This window comes from Equus asinus, chromosome X (genome assembly GCF_041296235.1).
Source record: "Equus asinus isolate D_3611 breed Donkey chromosome X, EquAss-T2T_v2, whole genome shotgun sequence".
In the NCBI taxonomy this organism is placed as follows: domain Eukaryota; kingdom Metazoa; phylum Chordata; class Mammalia; order Perissodactyla; family Equidae; genus Equus; species Equus asinus.
In genome coordinates this window covers 24,391,523-24,404,964 of record NC_091820.1, presented here as the reverse complement: position 1 = coordinate 24,404,964, position 13,442 = coordinate 24,391,523, and the positions used below count along the sequence as shown (strand labels likewise).

The window sequence follows — 13,442 nt, the reverse complement described above, 5'->3', positions numbered from 1 at the left end:
GCTGCCAATCCTCCTCTTTTTGCTGAGGGAGACTGGCCCTGAGCTAACATCTGTGCCCATCTTCCTCTACTTTATAGGTGGGACGCCTACCACAGCATGGCTTGCCAAGCGGTGCCATGCCTGCACCTGGTATCCGAACTGGCAAACCCCGGGCTGCCAAAGCAGAATGTGTGCATTTAACCACTGTGCCACTGGCCCGGCCCCTTGCTGTGGTATTCTTAATTGCTGTGGCTGCGTATTCCAATCCAGTCTTTTGGGCACAAAATCCTTACTTTTATCCCCTGAGATACATTTTGGGGCATTGAGGAACACAAAGTTTGCTTTAGGTAGAGAGGAGTGGAACCAACAGTGTGAGTTTTAGAGGAATTCAGACCAGGAGTCTAGTCCCAGCTCTCTTACTGGCCCTGTGAACTTGAGCACATCACCAAACTCCAAGACAAAGAAATCGCAATCAACCAAAATATTGCTTAGCAAGGACAATGATGTAACATATCCTCATCAGATGATAAAATGTATAGTGCCTTTGTGGGAGTCTTTCCACTTGGATACAACTCAAAAGTTCTAAGAATTTTTGTCAATGATCAGTATCTTTCCTAACTCAGCTGGCTGCCCTTCCATCTAAATCACCATTATTTTCATTCATTTAACCACCAGCAAAAATCTAGACCTTGCCTAGAATGTGCCAAGTTACACACAAGATAAACTAATTGAGTTCACTTTTAATTGAGTGTTCTCTGGCTCCCCAACCCAGGATAAAGAGTGCGAGTCCAGTGGATTCTGGGCATCCCACCTCAAGGGAGTATAACCCTTATTTCTCAGAAACTCTCTGATGATGATGTACACAGAACTAGTCTGTGCATTGTGTTCAACTGCACTGAGACAAGAGCACAGGACATCTTCCATTCCTACCCCGGGTGGAGTTTTTCTCTGGTTTACCTACAATACCAAGTGAATGTTAAGGACAATTTTCCACTGCAGTCTCTTTTATCTATGAGGCCCTCCATCTGAGGGTCTGGCACCTGCTCATCATTCCAATAGCCTCATCTAGCCCACCACGTAACCGCACTTAAAATTACCTCTCACTGAAGGATTTGCAGGTTCCTAAGGCTCCAAACTGCCTCGCCTCAGGGTATTGACACTTGACTGCTTTCAACTCAAAGCTCCTCCCCTCTTCACTCCTTCTTTTTACTTGTTCCCTAGGTCATAGAGGGTATCTCACCATCTTTTTTATATGATAGCAGCTCCTAGACTCTAAAATTCAGTGGGCAGGAACTAGATCTTGTTGTTGTTGTTGTTTTGGGTTTTTTTTGGAAAGCATCCCCAGTAATAGCATGAAGCCTTCCAAAGAGCTCATTTTCAATTAGTGATATAGAAATAAACAAGAGAGTGCGTATGATGTCTAATTCATTAGGATTTAATTTCTCTTACATTCCTAAGTAATCTAAGCAAATCCAGGTATGTAACTTTTACTTTGCAAGAAAAAAACACTAGAAGAAATTAGGCAAAACAAGAATTGACAATCTTTTCCTTATTTATACTCTTTCTTTTTGTCCTTTATTGACTAAATATTTATAAAGTGTCTACTGTATGCTAGGCACTGTGCTGAGACTACAACTCCAAATAGGACAAAATATCTGCTCTTTTTTGTAAGCCACTTTATTGAGGTATGATTCAAATACAAAAAGCTGTGCATTTAATGTATACAGCTTGATGAGTTTTGAGATAAGTATACGCCTGCGAGCCATTGTCACAATCTATGCCATAAACATATCCATTACCTCCAAAAAATTTTCTCCTGCCTTCTTTCTTTCTTTCTTTTTTTTGGGGGGGGCGTGACAAGAGCAATTAACAAAATATCTACCCCCTCAGAAATTTTTAAGTGGTGTTGTTAACCAATATGGTATTGTTAACTGTAGGCTTTATGCTATACAGTACATTTCAGGGATTTATTCACCTCATATAACTGAAACTTTGCTCCTTTTGACCTAGACCTCTCCATTACCCCTCCTCCCAGCCCCTGGCAGCCATCATTCTGTTCTGCTTCTCTCAGTTTGACTGTTTTAGATTCTTCATATAAGTGGTATCATGTATTTGTCCTTCTGTGTCTGGCTTATTTCACTTAGCATAATGTCCTCTAGGTTCATCTCTGTTGTTGAATACAGCAAGGTTTTCTTCTTTTGAAGATTGAATAATACTCCATTGTATGCATACACCATATCTTTTTTAATCCACTCCACCATGAATGGACACCTTTAAGTTGCTTCCATGTCTTATCTATTGTGAATAATGCTAAAATGAACATGGGAGTGTAGATATCTCTTCAAGATCCTGATTTCAATTCCTTTGTATATATACCCGGAAGTGGCATCCCTGAATCATATGGTAGTTCTATTTTCAATCTTTTGAGGAATTTTCATAGTGACTGAACCAATTTACATTCCCACCAACAGTATACAAGAGTTATCTTTTCCAAATACTTGCACTTAATCAGCTTACTCTCTACTTGGGGAGAGAGCAAGAAAATCAACTTTTTTCTTGTCGTGATAAGAACACTTAACATGAGAACTACGCTTTTAACAAATTTTTAAGTGCATAATCAGTATCGTTAAATATAGGCATGATGTTTTACAGCAGATCTCTAGAACTTATTCATCTTGCATAGCTGAAGCTATACCAGTTGAACAGCAACTTTTCATTTCTCACTACCCCCAGCCCATGGCCACCACAATTCTATTCTGTGTTTCTATGTGTTTGACTACTTCAGATACCTCATATAGGTGGGAATATGCAGTATGTATCCTTCTGTGACTGGCATATTTCATTTAGAATAATGTCTCCTAGGTTCACCCATGTTATCCCATATGACAAGATTTCTTTCATTTTAAGGCTAAATAATATTCCATTGTATCTATATACCACATTTTCTTTGTCCACTTATCTGCTGATGAACATTTGAGTTGTTACCATATCTTGGCTATTGTGAATGATGTTGCAGTGAACATAGGAGTGCAGGCCTTCCTTTGAGATACTGATTTCATTTCCTTTGGCTATGTACTCAAAAGTGACATTGATGAATCATGTGTTAGTTCTAGTTTTAATTTTTTGAGAAACCTCCAAACTGTTTTCCATAATGACTGTACCAATTTACATTCCCACCAATGGTGTACAAGGGTTCCCTTTTCTTAACACTCTTGCCAACACCTGGTAGTTCTTGTCTTTTGGTAATAGCTATCTATTACCAAATAATAACAGGTATGTAATATCTTATTGCAGTTTTGATTTGCATTTCCCTGATCATTAGTGGTGTTGAGCACCTTTTTATATACCTATTGGCCACTTGTATGTCTTCTTTGGAAAAATATTCAGTTTCTTTGCTCAGTTTTAAATTGAATTATTTGTTTCTTTGTTTGTTTGCTATTGAATTGTATGAGCTCCTTATATAATTTGGATATCAAACCCTTATCAGATATATGGTTTGCAAATATTTTCTCCCATTCCATAACATTGTCTTTTCATTTTGTTGATTTTTTTCATTGCTATACAGAAGCTTTTTGTTTGATGTAGTCTCACTTGTTTGTTTTTGCTTTTCTTGCCTGTGTTTCTGTTGTAGTAAAAAAATCATTGCCAAGACTAATGTCAAGGAGCACTTTCTCTGTTTTCTTCTAGGAATTTTATGGTTTCAGGTCTCATTTTTAAGTCTTTAATCCATTTTGCATGAGTTTTTGAGTACGATGTAAGATAAGCATCCAGTTTAATTCTTTTGCATGTGGATATTCTGTTTTCCAAACACTATTTATTGAAAAGATTATGCTATCTCCATTGTGTATTCTTGGCACCCTTGTCAAAGATTACTTGACCATATATGCAGGGGTTTATTTCTGGGCTCTTTTCTGTTCCATTGGTCTATATGTCTATTTTTATGCTAGTATAACACTGTTTCGACTAATATAGCTTTGTAACATAGTTCAAAGTTAAGAAGTGTGATGCCTCTATCTTTGTTCTTCTTTCTCAAGATTACTTTGGCTATTGGGGATTTTTTGTGGTTTCATATAAATTTTAGGATTTTTTTCTATTTCTGTGAAAAGTTCCATTGGAATTATAATAGGTATTGCATTGAATCTGTAGATCACTTTGGGTAGTATTGACGTTTTAACAATATTAATTCTTTCAATCCGTGAACATGGGCTATCTTTTCTTTTATTTGTGTCTTCTTCAGTGTCTTCTATTGATGTCTTATTGTTTTCAGTGTACAGATTTTTTACCTCCTTGATTAAATTTATTCCTACATATTTTATTCTTTTTGACACTATTTTAAATGGAATTATTATCTTAATTTCTTTTTCAAATAGTTTGTTCTTAGTGTGTAGGAATACAACTGATTTTTGTGTATTGATTTTGTATCCTGCAATGTTACTGAATACATTTATTAGTTGTAACAGTTTTTTTGGTACATGGGACATTCACCCCACTCTCTCCCTCCCCCTAGAAAGGAGTCACAATCTCTCTCAGTGCTGAGCTGTCACCTTGAGGGAGTGGCTGATGCCAATAAAGTCAAATTGCTCTTCTCACCCATTTCAAGTGCATCTGATTTCTGTTTTATGCTTGCCTGTGGTATTGCAACTTCTTAATTAGAGTTTGGATCTCTCATAAAGATATTTTGTTACTTAAATCATTGTTAAATCTGTGTTTCAGTGGGGAATTGACGGCTGGGGATTCCTATTCCACTGTCTTGCTGATACCACTCAGGCAAGACTTTTCCTTTGTTTCTTGATGCCAAAAATTTTGCAGTAGTGTTCATTCACATTTGCAATAAAATTCATATTCACATGACATGTTATCTTGTTTTGGACCACAAAGAAAGATTCAAGGATTTTCAGTTTCTTTTACAAAATACCAGTACTTTAATGCTTATACTAAAAAAACAGCAATAAATATGTGATATATATTATTCATAAACACAGATACTGAAGTCAAATAAACCTTCTATTACAAGGACTAGCATCTTAAAAGTACCCAAAAAAAGCCCCGAAACAAAAACAGATAAATCTCCCAGTTATCAAAGTAAAGCAAGAACAAAAAGAAGGCATATAATGTGTTCCTTTCAGTGCTACCATGATGCCCAGCTACTTAGAATGTTGACCTCTCAAGCACAAGATGAAGAATCTCGCTCAGACTTCACTAGATGTGGGAGTGCTGCTGGACTCAGGCCTGGAACATGCCCCGGCCATGGCAGTAGTTCCAGGCCTGGTGCAACTCTGGCTCGGGCTCTCTCTTTCTCATCTCTCAAAGCCTCTTTATACTTCATCCTGCAAGGAAATTCAGGATCTCCAAGGGCTGACAGCAGGAACTGGACTCTAGGGGACCCCAATGTTCTCAGTGGGTGCTTCCTTCATTCTTTTTAAGGGACCTCACATTTATATCTGACAACTCCTTCTACTGACCAAGATTTCCCTCCTTAAACCAAAGCTCTCAAGTCCCTGACAACTGTGACAAAAAAGTGAGGAGACGCTCAGCATGACAGTTCTGCCTGGAGCCTTCTAGGTCTGAGAACAGGCAGGGGTTGGTCTCTTTGTAACACTCAATATTCTGGGATGTTGCTTTTCCTAGTATTAATACATGAGTGATCTCATATAGGCTCTTGTCACTTTGATTAAAGGCTTCTTCAGAAATGCCACATCCCAGAAAACTCCTGAGCAGTTTTCCTACTCCAAACCTTGCAGAGAATGGGTCTCTGTCCTAGGAGTGATGCGAGATGGGAAATCCAAAGCACAAATCAAAGGACCCAGGTGGTGGACTGTAAGACAAATAAAACATGTTGGTCTATTCCTTCTCTTCCCCAGCCAAACTTAAGGTCTCATGTAACTTCTGTTCTAATAGCTTTCCTTTTTTTTTTAAAGGAAGACTAGCCCTGAGCTAACATCTGCTGCCAATCCTCCTCTTTTTGCTGAGCAAGACTGGCCCTGAGCTCACATCCGTGCCCATTTTCCTCTACTTTATATGTGGGACACCTACCACAGCATGGCTTGCCGAACCAGTGAATCCCGGGCCACCGAAGCAGAACGTGTGCACTTAACTGCTGCGCCACCAGGCCGGCCCCAATAGCTTTACTTTTTATAAAGAAGTGGCTGAGTCAGATTTTTTTTTGAGTCCCTGACCTTTTAAGATTATCTGAAATCACATATGTAGATGATCTTATTGTCAGCAAACATTATTTCTTTCTTCTCCTTTATTAATACCTCACATTTATTTTGGTATTATTATTGCTCTGGCTGTGTATTCCAATCCAGTAGTTGGGCCAAAGAATCTTTCTACTTATTGCTTGGATACATTTTTGTAGTAATGAGAAAAAAAAGTGAATTAAAGGACACAGGTTGGCCTCGGGCTTAGAGGAGTGGAAGAGTGTGGACTTTAGACTAACTCTAATCAAGGATCTAATTCTATCCCTGTCACTTACCAGCCACGTGAACTTTGGCACATTATTTAGCACTCAAATTCTGAGTCAGCCTCAGGCTTTTCAACCGTAAGTGAATTTGGTAAGCCGTCTCTACTAGGACTGGTGGCATGTGTGTAGTAAACGTAAAGCACCTGTTGCAGTCCCTGGCATGTAACATATCCCTCCCTTCTCATAACTGGGGGTTGCACTTTCAAACCAAAGATTTTACCCCCCTTAGACCTGATATAAACAAGTGAGGGAGAGCCTCGCCTGATATGCCTGCCCCGAGTTTTCTAGAGCTGATAATCAAAGGGTGGAGCATGACTCTCTTTTGTCTCCTCTATTCCTGGATGGGCAGACCCCTCAGTCCTCACTCAGGCTCCCCATTGTGACTTCTGTTAGGGCCTGGGGCTCCCCTCCTTCTTGACCTGAGGCCTATCTCCTGATAGTAAGACCCAACACCTCCCTGTGAGCCAATAGGAGGAAATAGAGTGGCTTTATCTTGCCACATCTGATCATGATCTCACAAGGACAAAAGCTATGGCAGGCATGTTGAGGCCCTGTGATGAATGGTCCCACTCAAGGTCCCAACTCAGGGTCCTAAATTTGACTCCTGGGTAGGACTAAGATTCTTCCCTCTGTTGACGTGGGACTGCCACCCTCAGACCAAAGCTCATCAAAGCTCTAACTTCCATGTTAGTCCTGAGTGGGAGATGATGAGTCCCTCTCCCTGACATCTCTGCCTGGGGCCTCCCAGGGAAGATTCTGTGTGGCCACCACTGATATGGGATATGTGGTCCCACATTCTTCACTGTCCTCACTCTGACTCCTGGCACAAATTGTAAATATTCCTTATCTTGACTTGAGGCTTATCCCTGCATTAAAAGGGCCCCAATTCCCTGACACCCGCCTAGGAAGAAGGGATGTTTACCTCATCTGGCCACAATAGCCCATAGTCTCCCAAAGATAACAGTAGTGGAAGGGATCTGTGTTGTACCCACTGCGATGAGGTGGGTGTTCCTTTCAGTCTTCAGGGTGCTGACCTTGGCTCCTGGCACAATCTGGAAGTCCTCTCTCTACTAACTTGTGGCTGCCCCCTTTAATGAGGTTCCTCTCCTCCATGAAATGCTCTGGGAGGAAGTCAGAATGACTCATCATGTGACCATGCACAGGTGACATGGTCTGAGGTCTGACAACAGGAACAGGGTTCTATGTGGCGCTCTTCTTTCTGAGAGGGATCTTATCATATCACTCAGTGTCATCATGTTGACTCCTGTTAGGAGGTAAGTACCCTTCCTGTGTTAAATGGGGCCTCCCCCATTAGTCCAATGACTTTAAGTCCCTGAGACCATCCCCCCTCAGGAAATGAGGAGTAACTTTGGCCTGAAAGCTCTGCCTGCAGCTTTCCAGGGCTAACTACAGAAATGGGACTGTCTGAGGACATATCTGTTAAGGGGTAGTTGGTTGCCTCATTCTTCACAGAGGATTTTTACCTTGACAGTGTCATAGCCTGGGACTCCACTCTCAGCTTATCTGAGACTATAGCCTTCAGACAAAGTCCTCACTTTCCTGGAATCTGAGTTAAAAGTCAGTGTTAGCCACAAGCAGCTAGGACTGTTCTGGACCTCACAGGGCTGACAATTGGGATGGGACTTTGTGGGATCCTACTGTTCTGCTTAGCTCCTTCTATCATCCTCATTCAGATTTATCACCATCATTTCTCTGAGACACTGATACTCCTTTCTCTATTGACCTGAGAACTCTGTCTTTAGACCAAGGCTTTTATGCCCTTGAGAAGCCTGAAGAATAAGTGAGTGTATGCTCAGCCTGACAGCTCTGTCTGAGAACCTTTCTGTTTGAGAGCAGACAAAACCAGTGTCCCTGTGACCGCTCCCTATATTCTGGGGTGTTGGTCTCCCCAGTCCTCCTACAGGGGGACCTCATCTTGGCTCTTGTCTCTTGGAGTAAAGCCTTCCTGGGAAATTCCACATCTCTGCAACCTCTTGAGCAGTTTCTGCTCTGCAAACCTTGCAGAAAATGGGTTTTTGTTCCAGGAGTGATGTCTGATGGGAAAGCTGTGGCACAAGGCAGGGGTCCCAGTGATGTGGATTAAGGCTGCCCCAGCTAGAGAAGCCCAAGGTGACCTGGCCTACATGCCAAACTATATGACCCAGTGGACTTTTTTTATGGTATGAATTAGGACTGCCCCAGGGAGAGAAGCCCGGGGCATCCTCACCTGCATGCCGATCTATATGGCCAGATTCGTATCTAAAGTTATATGACCGCACAATAACCAGACCCCATCTGCACTGAAATCATTTAATGACTTTTTACATCATCTTTTTCTTTTTCTTTTTTTCCAGTAAAAATAAGTCACGTACCCATGCCTTATAAAATTAGCCCTAACCCTCAACTCAGGGCAGCAGCAGGAGCCCTGCCTGCCCATGGGTCCTGTCCCCATGCCAGCGGGGGCAGCAGCAGGAGCTCTGACCGCCCGTGGGTCCTGTCCCCACGCACCAGCTCTGCCTGTCCATGGGCCCTGTCCCCATGCCAGCGGGGGCAGCAGAAGCTCTGACTGCCCATGGGTCCTGTCCCCATGCTATTCCACACTATTCTCTAAATAAAAGAGTACTACTGCCAGATCTTGAGAGTCTAAGAAATCTTTCTTTCGACTCCTCGGCTCACCGACCCCGCATCACCCAGGATAGGTGGTGGGCTGTCACGGAAAAAAAATTACATTGATCTATTCCTTTTCTTCCTCAGCCAGATGAAGATTCTCACGTAACTTCTGTTCTGATAGATTTGCTCTCTACAGGAAAGAGATTGTCCAGGATCATTTTGAAAGCCCCAGATCTTTTAAGGTTATCTAGCTTTGCAAATGTAGATGATCATACTGTCACCAAGTATTGTCTCTTTCATTTATTTGTTTACACCTCTCAATCATTTTGGTACTCTTATTTGCTCTGGCTATGTATTCCAACCCAGTAGTTTGGAGACAAGGCCATTGTTTTTATCACCTAAGACAAATTTGGAAATACTGAGAAGAAAATTGAAATAAGAGATGCAGAATGTGTCTCAGGGTGGGACACATGTAATATTTAATTCACTTTAGAGATATCTGTGAAACAGAGACAGCATGTGTCATTTAAACATTTGATTTCTTTTAGAATTTCTGGTTTATTTTTCGAGTAAAACAGTGTGGGCTCTACAGTAATTTAGACCTGGAGTCTAGTCTCAGCCTTGTCATTTACTAGTCCTATGAATTTTAGCATTACCAAACTCTAACTCTATGAGCCTCAGGCTCTCCAGGTGAAGTGAGTTTGATAAGCCCTGTCTTGAAGGACTGGTGGCATATATGTAATGTGTGGAAAGCATCTGTCTCATACTGAGACATTAGAAAATGGCAATTATTATTATGATAATCTTGACCTCAGAGGTTACCTAGGATTTTTTTTTTAATTTAAGGGATGTCAGAGAATATACAGTGTTCTAGTCAAAAAAAAAAAAAAAAAAAAGAAAAGAAAAAAAAAACCTCCCAATCAACCAAAATTCTGCTTAGCAACGAAAACTAAGTAATATGCCCCCTCTTTACCCTTTTTACTTGTTCTTTATGAAGTAGAGAGCATCTCACCCTCTCCCATAATGATAGCTTCTCCTAGAATCTATAATTGCATGGGCAGGGGCTAGGTCTTCTTTGACTAAACATCCCCAGTACAAGCACGAAGACCTCCAAGGTGCAGATGCTCAACTAGTGTTTGTGTAAAATAAAAGCCATGAACAAAGAGGTTTGATTTATTATGATTTCTATTTGCAAACATTCTTGAAAAACATAAGCAAATCCATGTATATATTTTTTGAATTTACAAAAACAAAGATCAAATGGAGTAAGGCAAATGAAGAATTGACCAACTGCTACTTTCTGTCTTTCCTTCTATCTTCTCATCCTAACTATTTTAGTGTGGAGTTCTTGCACATTTCCAAGGATATTCCTATCTGAAAGCCATGTTATCTTGCTCTGGATCACAAAAGTAATTTAAGGGTTGCCAATTTGTATTTCAAAAAGCAAAATTTTTACTCCTAAGTAAATCGTTACCCTGGAACCTGACAAACAGCTATAAATGTGTGATCTATGTCATTCATAAACTTACATTCTGAATCTAATAAACTTTCTGTTGAACACCACTTGAGAAACGGGAAAAAAAGATGTCAACGAGTTATTCATGCTTATCAGGAAAACTGGTTAACAACAAAGTGAAGAATCTGCCTCAGACCTCACTAGGGGTGAGAGTAGCGGCTGGATGTGGCCCTGGAACGTGCACTGGCCGTGGCAGGAGTGGCAGCCCTGGCTGCAGCTCTGGCTTGGGCCCTCTCTTCCTCATCTCTCAAAGCTTCTTCATAATGGGATAGAAAGGCACTGGGAACCGTATCATTGACTTTGGCCAAAAACTCTAGGACTTCCATCTTGCTGGTTTCAGCATGGGCTCTTGGACCCCACAGGAATTCGTAGCATGGAGGATCACTGTCGGGCATCTGACGATACTCCAGATACTTTTCCTGCACCAAATCTTGGGTGATGAGCTTCCTGGGCTCCCCGAAGATGAAGTGATTCATTCCATCATAGACACCCAGCATATTCAGGAATTCCCAGATCTTCTCTTCCGAGGTGCGGTTGCCATTCAAGAAGATCACACCCAGGAGAGGCATCAGAAGCCCATTCTTAGGAAATCCCCAGCCACTGCTCAGACTTCCATCGTTGCTGAGGTCTAGCTTGCTGACAAGAGTATAGGACTGACTATTCGGCTTGACTTCCTTCAATTCTAGGCCAAAGATCAGCTCTATGCGCTCAGAGGCTCTCTTGAGGATCTCAGGGAAATCCTCCCTGTATCTTTTGTTGACAACTTTCAGCATGTGTGCCTTCTTAATGGGCTCCTTCATTTCATACTTATACAGCAGGAACTGCACCAACATCTCTGCCTTCCTGGTTAGAAGAGCTTTGCGAGGACTCTCAGTGGAGGCTGAGGCCTGGGAGGAATTTTCACTTTCCACAACTTGGCTCTTGGCACCTACGTGAGATCTTGGGCGTGAGACACCTGCAGCAGGAGAGCTAGTGGCTGGGGCTCCCTGAGGCTCCTGAGCAGTGCCAGCAGCAGGGGGGCTTGAGGGAGTACCCTCAGAAACAGGAGAGGAGCAGGACTCTTTGACCTCTGCTGCAGTGGCCTGAGCACTCCCAGGACCCTGGGTCTCACTCCGGGCCTGGCGGCGTTTCTCACGGGCACGGAGCTTACTCTTCTGACCTCGAGGCATGATGGCTGTTGTAGGAACAGCAGGCAGGAGTGCGGCTCAGTGGACAGGTGATTTGGGTAGCTGGAGGACAGAGAATGAAATAATATTAGTCCTTTCAACAGGAAGGTTTCACCTTGGCTTTATTGAAGGCTGCCTCTGCAGTTTTCCTTGAGGGTACTGCTCCAGGAACCCACAAGGCTCCTGTTCTCCTGGTCAGCCTCTCCCCTAAGAATCCCATAGAGGAACCATAGAACCCTTAGGGTGAGCCTTACTCTGCATCCTACCAGCCCTGCCTTGGGTTTACTCAAGTGACAGCAGGTGCTGGCCTGTGGAGTCCTCTCAGTTCATCTTCAGTATTATCATATCAACTTTGGGAAAAGCCTGGACCCCTCCCCTCTGCTTCTCTGAAGTTGACACCTCAAAGTTCCCTAGGACCCAGGAGAAGGAACTGAAGGGGTGCCTCAGCCCACCTCCCTACCAGAGGACACCCAGTGCTGAGAGCTCAGAGGGGTCCTTTCTGCCCTGAGTTCATTGAAATCCTCAGTCCTCATTCAGGGCCCTCGCCTTGGCTCCCTGTAAGGCTTAGCACCACTCCCCTTTCACTGAGTGGTGGCTGCACCTTCAGACTAAGGATCTCACCTCCCTTAGATATGGTGTAAGGAAGTGAGGAGGAGGCTTAACCTGACAGCCCTTCCCTGAGCTTTCTTGGGGTGAGATCAAAGGGTTGGGATGACTCTTCTGTGTCCCAAGGCCCTCATCTCCCTAAGACCACCTCCAGAACAAATGAGAGGGCGCTTCGGCCTGCCGGTTCTGCCCGGAATCTCCTTTGCTGACTTTGGGAGTTGTCGGATGTAGCCTTCAACTCCCTTAGTTGCTAGAGAGGAAGTCAGGTCTCTTCACATCCGTCTACCTTGCCTGGGGCCTCCTAGGGCTGAGTGCAGGAGCACTGCTCAGTGTGGTCCCCCTTTTTGGGCAGAGGTCTCCTCATTAGCACTCAGGGCCCTCATCTGGAACCCAGTTAGGGCCTATGTATCCTCCATCTGTGGAATCGGGGCTACTCCCATAGACTAACGCCTTCCCTCTGAGACATTCCAGGCCAAAGTCAGCCTGACAACTCCTCTGGGGCCTCCCAGAGCCGGACGGGCAGAGGTGGGGTTTGGAGTGGGGGCGGAATTCGCCGTTGTTTTGGTAGGAGAATAGTATCTTCAGTTCCTACTCGGAGTCCTCACCTTGACTCCAGACAAGTCCTGGGAGTACAACCTCCGCCAAAAAGCCAAAAAACCGCCGCTGCCCACCGGCGACGTCCTCGCCTCTGCGACTAAACGGAAGTCAGGCTGAGACACATCCGGCCACGGCTGCCTGGGGGGGTCCGCGAGGGCCGACAGCAGGGACGGTGCTCTGTGGGACCTTGTCATTTAGGAGTCGGATGTCTCTGGGTCCTCACTCGGGGTTCTCATCTCGGTATCTTCAGAACCCGGGACTTCTCCCACTGCTGACCCGAGTCCGCCAGCTCTCAAACAAAACCCTCGCCTTCCTTAGTCCCTAGAGAAAATCTTTGGTTGTGCTTCATATGGCTACTCCTTTCTGGGCTTCACAAACCTGACAGGGGGGACAGGGCTCTGGGAGGTCCTTTCGTTAGGGAGTGGTCCCCTCATCAGCACTCATGGTCCTCATCTTAACTTTGCTTAAGGCCAAGACTCAAACCTGCAGAGCTGGGGCTGCCTCC

At 43.5% G+C, this 13,442-nt stretch overlaps 1 protein-coding gene across 1 annotated transcript; it reads right to left on the bottom strand.

Moving 5' to 3' along the window:
• Positions 1-10,222: 10,222 nt before the first annotated feature.
• LOC106832719 (melanoma-associated antigen B1-like) lies at positions 10,223-13,036 on the bottom strand. The gene is made up of 2 exons (XM_014843591.3): positions 12,946-13,036; positions 10,223-11,797 (listed from the first exon to the last, which is right to left on the bottom strand). Exon 2 carries the CDS (start codon positions 11,735-11,737, stop codon positions 10,709-10,711), a length of 1,029 nt encoding a protein of 342 aa, XP_014699077.1. The 5' UTR covers positions 11,738-11,797; positions 12,946-13,036; the 3' UTR covers positions 10,223-10,708.
• Between the last annotated feature and the right edge of the window lie 406 nt (positions 13,037-13,442).